We start from the raw sequence: 13,581 nt of genomic DNA, 5'->3' as shown, positions 1-13,581 counted from the left end.
CACCATGCTCTCTTTCGTAAATGAAGCTTCATAAACATGTTTTGAAAAATTTAAATGGTGGCGTTTGGTGTTAACGCCCCCCCCCCGCCCTTAATTAGTCTATTTACACGAAACATTGTTTATACATGTCACTTTCAACTCTATTTTCATGTGACATAGGGAGATAAATAAACTTATAACAACTACCGACGCTCAATTTATCAAAGGAATAAAGTTGCAGAGACTTTGCGCTGTTTTACGAATACTCGCGTGCTTATTCGTTCAAAATTTTAATATGACCAAACCATCCACAACACAGCATTATTTTTTACGGAATACCGTGTGGGCCATCGTTGTTACACATTGAAATCCAGAGGGAGACAATGCGACAGTGCGATAGTACGATGGCGACAATGCGATAGCGACAATGCGATAGTACGATGGCGACAATGCGATAGTACGATGGCGACAATGCGATAGCGACAATGCGATAGTACGATGGCGACAATGCGATAGTACGTTGGCGACAATGCGAAACGCGATAGTACGATGACGACAATGCGACATTGCGACAATACGATGGCGACAGTGCGATCGTACGATGGCAACAATGCGATAGTCATATCGTACTTTCGCCATCGTTCTATCGCGTTATCGTACTGTCGTCATCGTATTATCGAATTGTCGTCATCGTACTATCCCACTGTCGCCATCGTATTGTCGCACTGACATCATCTTATTCTCGGTGTGTCGCCATCGTACTATCGCACTATCGCATTGTCGCCATCGTACACTCGCACTATCGCCATCGTATTGTCGCACTGTCGTCATCGTATTATCGCATTGTCGACATCGAACTATCGCGTTATTGTACTGTCGTCATCGTATTGTCGCCATCGTACTATCGCACTGTCGCCATCGTATTGTCGCACTGTCGTCGTCGTACTATCAAATTGTCGCCCTCTTGATTTTAATGTGTAACCACGATGGCATAACGGTATTCCGTAATCTTTACATTATTCTTTACATCAGCACGCGTTAAATTTATCCACTGGATAATCCCACAGGTGGTTAGCGTGTGGCTATGATATTAATTAGTGTAAACATCATTTTGAATGATAAATAATCATATTATAACGAAAAAATAACTTTTCTGAAGAAAAAAAATTTCACTATCAAATATATATATATATTTGATAGTGAAATTTTTTTTCTTCAGAAAAGTTAATTTTTCGTTATAATATGATTATTTATCATTCAAAATGATGTTTTCACTAATTAATATCATAGCCACACGCTAACCACCTGTGGATAATCCGTGCAATTCGCCCGGATCGACGCATGAGTAAGCACGTGCGCGTTTCATATCAACCAATCAGACATGCGTACTGTTGCGTTAACTTTATTAATAAACTATATCGCTGCGCGTAAGATGTATGTAAAAATAGATATTGAACATTATAAGTTGTTAATAAGCATTTGTATTTCTTTAGATCTAGCTGAAGTGATACTTAAAGTATCAAACGCGGGGCGTTCACTTATCGATATATGAAAGTACAAGTTAAAATTAGATCTTCACTGAGTATTGGTTTCTGTACTGCACTTAGTCATTTGAGTTATTGAATGCAGTGCACGGAACCATACCATTTATAAACAAATAATCACGTGACATGTCAAATCCAGTAGAAACTGGTGACATGACTGAGATAAGCTTTGCGAAAGGTAAGCAAACCACTGTTTATTGTTGACATAGTCGCAATGTATTGGGCTTGGCAGTCAGATGTCAGTCCTTGAGAGAACCAAGCTCATATGCCGTCAATTACTTTAAAAAGATTGCAAATAACCAAAGAATATTCAGTGACCTAGTTTCAGACCGCTGCATATGTCGCATAATTGATGTATTTCATGTCGCATAATTGGTGTATTTCATGTATATTCCTTGTTCGGTGTAACTGAATACATAATATCTGTCTTCATGAAGAAATGCATAAATGGGCATCATATGTCGTCGTCAAATTAGACGAAAAAATGCACCAAGTTATTGCCCATGGCTGGGTTCACTAATTAGTTATGTCTATGGTAAGCACATGCGCACTGTTAATTTGTGTATATTTTCATGTTAAATGACAGGTGAACTTTCATATATGCAGTTAAACAAACGTGGTCTCGCTTTATTATTGGCATATATATGCACAAGATGTGTGAGTCACACATAAAGCCATCCCGTATCAGGTAATTCAACTCATGTTAAAGTCAATCATCCAGACAGCCGTCACCCAATTTATTTGTCCATTATTGTATAAATTGGCATCTGCGTTGTATGAAGGAGAGTCTTACTTAAACGGCCGAACATACAAGTCGCATTATTGCTGGCTTTCGCGGGATGGGCCCATTGCGGGCTTCGCATGTATCTTGTATTTGACAAACATTTTGGAAACGTTGTGTTGTGTTAATAAGCAGAAATAAAACGCAAAGAAATCAGAAATGAACTTTGTTGGTTACTGTGTCTTTTCCACGAGCGATACATAATTACGTGACACAGAACATTTTATGGAGCCGTGTACCATGGATACGACCGAAGTACGATCACAAGTGCGATCACGTGCCGGAAAAATGAAAACATCACAACCACAACGCGACATGAATTCAGGTCAGTTGTTTAAAAAAAATTATGGCAAACTTGGAGAGGGAATTTCAAAATTTATAAAGTAGAAAATGAAAGTAAAAGGCGTCAGGACAACGAAATTTTTAAGAATTGTTTAAAGAATTTTACGTAGTCAGATGTTAAAAATAATAATGATGATAATCAATTATGTACGAACAAATTTTGCAAATATCAAAATCGTGCCAATTTTACATTTATCGGTTCATTTTTATAAATAGCGGTGAATTGAGAATAAAAAGAGATATTTGAGTTTTACATTATTTTTATGAGTTATGGAAATCATTAAATTAAAGGTGTACACACAGAGAGTATTTAAAGAATTTTTATATATTTTTGGTATTGTTAGAATATAGGATTATGTACGGACTTATGGTTTTTTTGCTTACCAATACATTTTAAATTGTTGGAATGTTTGTAAATTTTCATTAAATTAAAATGTACGAGGAAAAATAAGAGTATTTAAAACAGTTTTGTTTATTATTTTAATAAAGAAAAATTGTGGATGATTTTATTTATTAATATAATAGAAAAACTCGAAGAAGAAACAAATATAAAAAATATTCAAAGAATTTACCTAGTATTTTACATTGGCAGAATTAAGAATTTAGGAATTTAGATTATTTAAGACAGTTTTGTTCATTATTTAATAAAGAAAATAAGGCGGGTTTTGTTTATAAGAATGATAAAGAAAATTAAAGAGGACGAATAAATAAAATTATTGGAAAATTTAAAAATAGTTTTCCGAATTGTAAAAGAAAGAAAATAGGAAATAAGAAAAATAATGTTGATTGCGAATATGAATAGGGCAGACACACAAAAAAAATATTATGTAAATATGTATATACGTCATTGTGTTGATGCAAATATATGTAGGATATCGGTAATATTGAAGGTCTTGAGTAATTTTAAGTAAGAATTTAATGCGATCTGACGCGTATAGCGCAGTGAAAATATAACGATATGTACGCATTAAATTTCTAATATAATTGTTTAAGGTTACAATTATATTTTATGAGCACGGCTGACTGATCAGCGTTCGGACATACCGAGCCCGAGGTTCTGATAACCTTAGCGTCCTCATGAGTAAGAGAATTTATCCCTGTGCCATCGAAGCAAATTACGCTATGGACAGAAGATGCGATGTCGCATAAGAATTATTTGAGTAGTTCGATTAGGAGCAAAGACCTGAATTTTGAAATATACCGATACGTGTTCTTATATTATGAATGCATATATGTAAAAGTCTGCCTTGTCATATTTGCGCATTTTTACAAGTGCACAGGTCAAACATGTCAATAAATCTATGCCCAACGGCAAAACTATAGTGATAAAGATGAGGTTTATGAAACCATGATATGAACAGGTACGTCTATCATTACCCATTACTCTAGGTCAATAAAGTGGCGCGCGCCTGTCAAAAATTTACTGGCTGCACGTGTGTAAAATGATTATGCCTAAGGCGGTACACAAGTCATAGTAAGTAAATGGCTTGTCAGACGTCAAACTGTCATGTACTTATCCGAAGTTTGTTTTGAGGAATTGACTAATATTTTTTCGTTGTAAAGAATTTATTTTTTTGAATAAGATATCACAGTAAGTTGTCATGACGATATTTAACAATAACTAAGGGGATATTTATAAATGTTTGCCATGATTTTGAACAACTGATACTTGTATCACCACGACGCAGATAAAAATATCGAGATTTGAAGACAACGCCGAAGAAGAGCGACTTCGCGAGACAACGCCTTCCACAACGAATAGAAGAAACAAACAACATAATTAGAATGGAACATCACGGCGTTTACTCTCAAAGTGAATACCTGGTTCTATCGCTAAAAGAAGACCAACGCCAGAAGATTTCGAAGGACAACAAGTGACGCAACACTGGACACAATACTTGTGACGTTAAACACTATAGAGTAGATGCAGCCGTTCAACTGTTTGACGTGCGTAGATAACGCATTTGGAATGATACTTCCGAGGCCTAAGACATCAAGGAGAACACTGCTATAGTTAATACCTCGTGAGCATTATGGCCAATAGAAGATCTTAATGTCCCAAGAGAAATGAAGACGCTGGAACCAAGAACAAAAGTACAATCAACAACAACAGAAACAACAATGCGATCACAAAGGTTTTAACATACGTCACAATTGATAAGCAACGCGGTACGCATCAACACCATATCCAGAGACAATATCACGATGGATTCAACAACAGAAACAACGACGTGATGACGGCTGGTTCAGCGACAAAAACAACAGAAACCACGATGACATATCCAGCCTCGATGTGAACCTTGATACGCAGATGAGTGCAATCGACCACGTGCGATTTGCCTACACAGCTTGGCGATAGATAGAGCTTCTTCACGACAGCAATGGTAGATAACATCACCCATGAATCAACATAGACAGAAAACAACAAACCAAGACATCTACTTGACAGCAACAGGTACATATTCAACCCGGGCAATACCTTCTTCGAATGGACAGCACAGGAGGTCACTAGTCAAACAACGCCTGTAGTGTTACGTGGACAATCGATCAACGTCATTTAACATTGATACATGATATTGTAAGACACTTGTCATTCAGGATTCGATCTTTCTAAAGATTTTAAATCATAAAATATAAAATCTTTCTTTAATGAAAATGAGGTGTGTCGCATAATTGATGTATTTCATGTCGCATAATTGGTGTATTTCATGTATATTCCTTGTTCGGTGTAACTGAATACATAATATCTGTCTTCATGAAGAAATGCATAAATGGGCATCATATGTCGTCGTCAAATTAGACGAAAAAATGCACCAAGTTATTGCCCATGGCTGGGTTCACTAATTAGTTATGTCTATGGTAAGCACATGCGCACTGTTAATTTGTGTATATTTTCATGTTAAATGACAGGTGAACTTTCATATATGCAGTTAAACAAACGTGGTCTCGCTTTATTATTGGCATATATATGCACAAGATGTGTGAGTCACACATAAAGCCATCCCGTATCAGGTAATTCAACTCATGTTAAAGTCAATCATCCAGACAGCCGTCACCCAATTTATTTGTCCATTATTGTATAAATTGGCATCTGCGTTGTATGAAGGAGAGTCTTACTTAAACGGCCGAACATACAAGTCGCATTATTGCTGGCTTTCGCGGGATGGGCCCATTGCGGGCTTCGCATGTATCTTGTATTTGACAAACATTTTGGAAACGTTGTGTTGTGTTAATAAGCAGAAATAAAACGCAAAGAAATCAGAAATGAACTTTGTTGGTTATTACTGTGTGATATCAACGAACAATGTGTAATTACGCTACACATAGCACATTATTTTTGAACTATCAGGAATACTGTACCGCTAGATGTTTTTTCTCATGTTGGCCTTTCATGTGTTTTTTCTCATGTTGGCCTTTCATGTGTTTATTTAACAGTGCCAGTCATTAATAAACGTAAGTTTCGAAGTAGAACTCGTGTGTTTGTGAATTAGGGGATAACACTATTTAAATGTTTTGTGGATAATTCCATTTAAAGACAAAGATATTGTTATGAGAGCTAGTGTAGTAGATCTAATACATGTAGTTCGATCAGCTGATTAAACTTAAAGCCGCCCGGTTTCCATAATCTTGTCAAAAGTATCTATATTAAGTTTTATTACTGACATACTTTTTACCGAAGTTTGAAGTGAATGAGTTGATTTATGACATTTACAGGTAAATATTTTTGCTTGCTTTTCACACTCATTTCAACTAACATTCTGAATTGTTACAAGTGTTAGTTTCTAGTAAACGGCAATCAGAGAGTACAGATTATTTTTACTTTTTATACATTGGTCTGAAAATACAGATCTGGAATATTGTCACCTTATCAACAATCTGTAAAAAGTTGCAGTATCATAATAAAAAAAAGGTAAGCCAACTGCTCCAGTAATCACATTTAACCATGTTTTATGTCACCATCAATTTATTCATTTCAAATCTATCCTTCTTGGTCACCTAGGACACTGAACTGATAAGCATGGAGTTGATATTGAAAACAAATTTAATGATTTTAGGTATGCTGTGAAACAATGGGCTTAATGCATAAGCTTAAAATGTCATTCCACATTAGCCTGTGCAGCTCACACAGGCTAATCAGGGACGACACTTTCTGCAACAACTGGATTTTTGCTAAGAATATATTTCAATTTAACGAAAAATACCATAAAACCGGAAAGTGTCAGCCCTGATTAGCCTGTGAAGACTATCCAGGCTAATCTGTGACGACACTTCTCTTACATGCATGAAACCCCCTTTTCTCATATATAGGCTCACACTTATTGATTTGTGTCTCTGATGATCAGCCTCATCGGCAACCACACTGGGGACACTTTCTCTACTGATTATCCAATGTGAAAATTGATGGGTTGATTTTCTTAGTTTGATTAATATGAGGTCCTTGACCTTTGCATTTTGAGTGGCAATATATACAATGTGCAGGGCAGTGTCCTAGAGTTGCTGAAATGATCCTTTGTGTACTTAAAGTCTTAATGAATAAGTTTAATGTGAAAGCTTGGATAGTGGTCACTTATGTTCAGATAAATAGCAAGAATAGTTACCATAAGTGATATTTCTCTGTATAAAATTATTGAATACAATCAAAAGAATTAAAAGAGGTAAAAACAAGGATTTGATATCGGTGTTGTAAAGGTAATTTTTATGTGATGATAGTTTTGATCAATATATTTGGAAAATAACCATTTGTTCAAAGTATGTGTTCAAAATGTTAATAATAGTTTTAGAAACTGATAAAGCATTGGTAAATAAGATACTAGAATTAAAGTTAAGAAGAAAAAGTTCAGAATTAGTGATACCAGAAAATAAACAGAGCAAAAGTCTTATAACTTCAATTGCAATTTTGTCTTTCGTTCAGAAGAAAACTCCTATAAATGTTCACAATTGTTGGTGGCAACAAAAAATATGAATAAACTTATCAATATCAGCAAAAACTAGTTTTGAATTCAAAGAGATTTCTTCGACAAATGTTTTAATTTTGTTGTTGTAAACTTACTTAATGTATAAGAAGTACCTGTATATCCTTGTACAACCTAATAAATTAAGAAATCGTGATCTTATGCCATATATTATAAAGAACATTCAAAATGTTCATGTAAACAAATCAAAGCTTTGAAAGATTTTTCAGGTTACAAGAATAGAAGATGGTGAAGAGTAAAGAGGGAGAAGTAGAAAGTCTCCATGGTGACGGCAATTGCAAGAGACACCAGTGTCTAGACAGATCTTCCTTGAATCCCGACAATGTAGCCCAAACAAGCAGCACTATGGAAATTGAAAGAACAAACATGGATATTGAAAGAACAAACATGAATATTGAAAGAAATAGTTCCTTCTCAGACTGTGATGGAGAAGTGGAAAACCCGTTGATCCCAAATAATAGCCCATTTAGACTTCTGTCTCAAGGCCAAGTTATCGTGCCACATTTTTCTAAAAACGATTCTCAAGGTGGCAACATTGGACGACTGGGTCAATCTCTAGGTAGTATGAACAGTGCACGATGTGGAAACCAGCACAGTGACCTGGTTTGGATAGGTAGTTCTCAGAACACGATGCATCTTGCTAACCGTGTGCCTGTTCACGGACCTTTCAGAGGCAACATTGTGAGCTCAAACAGTAACATGTCCCGTCAGCTGTCAAGCTGTGGCTATAGCTCTATGACAATGTCGGAGACTGGGACAGATATGTGTGCCATCTGCAGGATCTGCCAGATGCCTGACTCAGATAGGGACCCCCTGATCTCTCCGTGCCGGTGCGCTGGTTCCCTGAAATACGTCCACACCATGTGTCTCAAGGTAATGAATTACGCTGATACCATAACAGCCTTTTTTTCCTAATTAGGAAAAGGACCTACCAAACCACTTGGGAAAAATTAGAGCAATTACCATAAAATTGGGATAATTTGCATTGTTAAATCTTCACGATGGAAATTATGGGTCTTTTTAATTACTTGGTACTAAATTGCCCACGCCCATCTTAATATTCTTGTACATGCCTTTTTCTTAAAGGTTCAGTTAAAATGCTTATTTTATTAAATGGAATACAATTGATGCAACTTTCCTTTGTTTTGGGATTTTTTTTAAAAAGCAATTGGATATTTTTTTATTATACCCCCATTACTGGTAATGGGGGCTATATAGGAGTCACTTTGTCTGTCTGTCTGTCTGCCCCAAAATTTCATGCGATCTTCACCAAACTTGGTCAGAAGTTGTATCTAGATGCTGTTTAGGTCACATTTAAATATGGGTCATGCCGGGTCAAAAACTAGGTCACGGGGTCACTCAATGCGTTTTTAACGGAAAGTTTGTCTGGATAATAGCTATGTCATTTATCGTTTTTTAAAATTTTAAAATTACAAAGTATATTTGTTCACCATCATTAGACGGTGTGTTGCGCGAAAGAATTAAATCGATATCTCCAAGGTCAAAGTCACATGTTGAGTTCAAAGGTCAAATACTTGTCTGGGCCATAACTTTGTTGTTTATTGTGAGACTTTAAAATTATTTGGCACATTTGTTCACCATCATGGGACGGTGTGTCGTGCAAAAGAATTATGTCGATATCTCCATGGTCAAGGTCACACTTTGAGTTCAAAGGTCAAAAATGGCCATAAATGAGCTGGTCCGGGCCATAACTAAGTCTTTCATTGTAAGACTTTAAGATCATTTGGCATATTTGTTCACTATCATGGGACGGTGTGTCGTGCGAAAGAATTATGTGGATATATCCGAGGTCAAGGTCACACTTTGAGTTCAAAGGTCAAAAATGGCCATAAATGAGCTTGTCCAGGCCATAACTATGTCGTTCATTGTGAGATTTTTAAATCATGTGGCACATTTGTTCATCATCATTGGATTGTGTTTTGCGGGAAAGAATTACGTCAATATCTCCCAAGGTCAAGGTCACACTTTGAGTTCAAAGGTAGAAAATGGCCATAAATGAGCCTGTCCAGGCCATAACTATGTCTTTCATTGTGAAATTTTAATATCATGTGGCACATTTGTTCACCATCATTGGAAGGCGTGTCTTTCTAAAGAATTACGTCGATATCTGCAATGTTTAATTCACACTTTTAGTTCAAAGGTCAAAAATGGCCATAAATGATCTTGTACCAGCCATAACTATGTCATTCATTGTGCGATATTTAAATTACTCTGTACATTTGTTCGCAATCATTGGACGATGTGTCATGCGAAAGAATTAGGTCGATATCTCCTAGGTCAAGGTCACACTTTGAGTTCAAAGTTAAAAAATGGCAATTAATGATCTTGTCCAGGCCATAAATATGTCATTCATTGTGAGATTTTAAAATTACTCTGTACATTTGTTCACAATGATTGGACAGCATGCAAAATATTCTGTGTCAATTCTACATGTGGGGGTATAGGTCACGTCTGTGACAAAGCTCTAGTTTTTCCTAGATTGGGGAAGTGTCTTTTATTGAGACTCTTTACCATAAAGAAAGAAAAAAATTGTTGCATAGAAATCACTGACATCATAGCCAAGAAGCATTCATTTTATCATGTACAGGAGTTGAAAGTTAGCAGATTAATATCGAAATTGGATGGTATAAAATGTACATACCGGTATATATTAGTTAATATAATTATTTCTTTAAAATAATAAAGAATAGTATGTGAGAGTTATTCCAGGATGACATCAGTTATTTGTCTATTTTTCATAAAAATAAACTTTAAAATTAATATTGTTTTACATTGGATCCAAATATTTTTTTATTCTACTTTAGGCACATTATGGGTGAAGGGAAAGTTATGTATTTCTCTGCATACGATTAATTATCATGACAATTTCGCATGTACATTCATTTACTTGAAAATGTTTCATTATTGGTTCAGTGTACAAAGCTGCTAATGCCAGGCACAATTGAGAAGATGCAGCCAAATGTTATTTGCTTGAATGACAATATTCAAGACATCACTATTTATAAAGAAATACTTTCAAATGGCAAATGCCTTTGTTATTATTAAACTCTGAGAGACTCTTAACAATATTTTGCTAAGGCTCACTTCATCAAACTATTACAATATACCATGTGCAGTTGCGCAATGACTTTTTATGAGCTTGACATTTGAAAATTTGACTTATGTTCTTGAAACAGTTAAACTCACAGACTACATGTATTCTGTTTACAATTAAAAATTAGATATTAGATCATTGAAAGAAACCTGCAGCTACATGTATTATGTCAAAAACAAAGCCATAAGTGTTTGCTTTCTGTATGTCTGTATGTATTATTATCTATGATGGTGACTATCTGTGATATTTCTGAATTGTTAATAACTGTTCATATGAATTGTAGTATTATGTTATGTGCACAAATAAAATTATTATTATTATTATTATTATTATTATTAACTTTCTTTATACAGAGCAATGTATTATTTTTTTTTCCTTTGGATCACCTTTAATAAAGTTGAATATAAATGGTATTAGATCACTAAAGTACTATTTATAATATAACATTTTGTTCATACCACCTTTGATGATTGTTATTAAAGGTATTAAATACATTTATGGTGAATAAGTTCATGTCAATGTGGTGAATAAGTTCATAACAATGTGGTGAATTAGTTCATGTCAATGTGGTGAATAAGTTCATGTCAATGTGGTGAATAAGTTCATGTCAATGTGCTGAATAAATTCATGTCAATGTGGTGAATAAGTTCATGTCAATGTGATGAATAAGTTCATGTCAATGTTCTAGAGAAATTCATGTCAATGTGATGAATGAACTTTTGTCATTGTTTTCAAGGAGTTCATGTCAATGTGCTGTATAAGTTCATGTCAATGTGCTGTACAAGTTCATGCCAATGTGGTGATAAATTCTTGTCAAGGTGCTGAATAAAATAAGTTCACGTCAATGTGCTGAATAAGTTCATGTCATTGTGCTGAATAAGTTCATGTCATTGTGCTGAATAAGTTCATGCCAATGTGGTATATAAGTTCATATCAATGTGCTGAATAAGTTCATGTCAATGTGCTGTATCCGTGATTTTTTTTGCTCAAATTTACAGCCGATTTTCGGCTGCTTCCCAATCGCAAAAATACACGTTTTTTTTCCCAAAAATCTGACCAAAATTTCCCAAAAAAAGCCCAACTTCCAAAAAAAAAAAAAAATTTTTTTTTTTTTTTTTTTTAAAGAAGTCTCATATTACTTAATTATGATTTCTTAAATCTAGATCTCAACTTTATTTTTTAAACATCTTACAAAATATATAACTTGAATTTAGTCATTGTTGTCCATAAATCATTCCCAAACTTGCCACTTTTATTGATTAAAAAAAATCCCAATTTGACCAGACTCCTTTTCTCGAAAACTCCCTGAACATGCACTTAAAAACAATATCACTTCTGTTACTTATAATCCTATTTATAATGCTTAATTTTTCCCAATTTCATGGTTTTATCGCGCTATTTTTCCCAATTTCACGGTTTATCGCGCTAATTTTCCCAATTCAAAACGCACAGGCTGTAACAAATTAAAGCAAAAAAATCACTGTGTATAAGTTCATGTCAATGTTCTGAATAAGTTCATGTCAATGTACTGAATAAGTTCATGTCAATGTGCTGTATAAATTCATGTCAATGTGCTGAATACATTCATGTTATTGTGCTGAATAAGTTCATGTCTATGTGCTGTATAAGTTAATGTCTTTGTGTTGAATAAGTTCATGTCAATGTGCTGAATAAAATAAGTTCATGTCAATGTGCTGAATACGTTCATGTTATTGTGCTGAATAAGTTCATGTCTATGTGCTGATTAAGTTCATGTCAATGTGCTGAATAAAATAAGTTCATGTCAACGTGCTGAATAAGTTCATGTCATTGTTATGAATAAGTTCATGTCAATGTGCTGAATAAAATAAGTTCATGTCAATGTGCTTATTAAGTTCATGTCATTGTGCTAAATAGGTTCATGTTACTGTGCTGAATAAGTTCATGTCATTGTGCTGAATAAGTTCATGTCATTTTTATGAATAAATTCATGTCAATGTGCTGATTAAGTTCATGTCATTGTAATGAATAAGTTCATGTAAATGTGCTGAATAAGTTCATGTCATTGTAATGAATAAGTTCATGTCAATGAGCTGAATAAGTTCATGTCATTGTGCTGAATAAGTTCATGTCATTTTGCTGAATAAGTTCATGTCAATGTGCTGAATAAGTTCATGTTAATGTGCTGAATAAGTTCATGTCAATGAGCTGAATAAGTTCATGTCATTGTAATGAATAAGTTCATGTCAATGAGCTGAATAAGTTCATGTCATTGTGCTGAATAAGTTCATGTCATTTTGCTGAATAAGTTCATGTTAATGTGCTGAATAAGTTCATGTTAATGTGCTGAATAAGTTCATGTTAATGTGCTGAATAAGTTCATGTCAACTGTTGCTGTAAGCATGCATTCATGTAGTTCAGTAAAGTTGCCCTATTCAAATATTCCTTCAATTTTCCTACTACATAAATTGCTGCAAGACATTAAGATGAAGTTAACCCATTCCCGCTAAAAAGTAAAGGGAAAAAAATTGCTATATGCAACCAGCATAAAACCAGAACAGTATGCATTTTGTTCAGGTTTTATTCTATTTGCTACTCATCAGTAGGGTTGGAAATAAAGCTTTTTAATATATTAAGACAAGTTTTTAACCTTATTTGATTTTCTATGGGACTGTAAGTGTTACTGGTTCAAAATGTGTATCTGAGCAATAAAAGGTTAAAACAAGCAGGCTTAGACGACTCATAATGACCTTTGTAATTCTGGGTTTTAATTGACTGAGGTATGGACTGCTACGTGGAGATGCGAGGAATGTAATTTTTGTGCTAGGAATAAAACTTATATCATCTTAGCATTTGATTGGTTATAAT

At 34.6% G+C, this 13,581-nt stretch overlaps 1 protein-coding gene across 2 annotated transcripts in view; it reads left to right on the top strand.

The window, feature by feature from the left end:
* The first annotated feature begins 1,586 nt into the window (after positions 1-1,586).
* The window catches only part of LOC127862085 (E3 ubiquitin-protein ligase MARCHF8-like), a 20,929-nt gene continuing 8,934 nt past the window's right edge, over positions 1,587-13,581 (top strand). The window contains exons 1-3 of one of the 2 annotated variants that reach the window (XM_052401047.1): positions 1,742-1,863; positions 5,974-6,099; positions 7,829-8,492. In XM_052401047.1, coding sequence (XP_052257007.1) covers positions 7,845-8,492 — 648 coding nt within the window. In that variant the 5' untranslated portion in view covers positions 1,742-1,863; positions 5,974-6,099; positions 7,829-7,844. Of the gene's footprint in view, positions 1,702-1,741; positions 1,864-5,973; positions 6,100-7,828; positions 8,493-13,581 lie in introns of those variants that run through there. The other variant, XM_052401046.1, reaches the window with a different exon arrangement.

The sequence above is a fragment of the Dreissena polymorpha genome, chromosome 16 (assembly GCF_020536995.1).
Source record: "Dreissena polymorpha isolate Duluth1 chromosome 16, UMN_Dpol_1.0, whole genome shotgun sequence".
Lineage (NCBI taxonomy): Eukaryota > Metazoa > Mollusca > Bivalvia > Myida > Dreissenidae > Dreissena > Dreissena polymorpha.
This window is presented reverse-complemented; position numbering and strand designations above follow the sequence as displayed.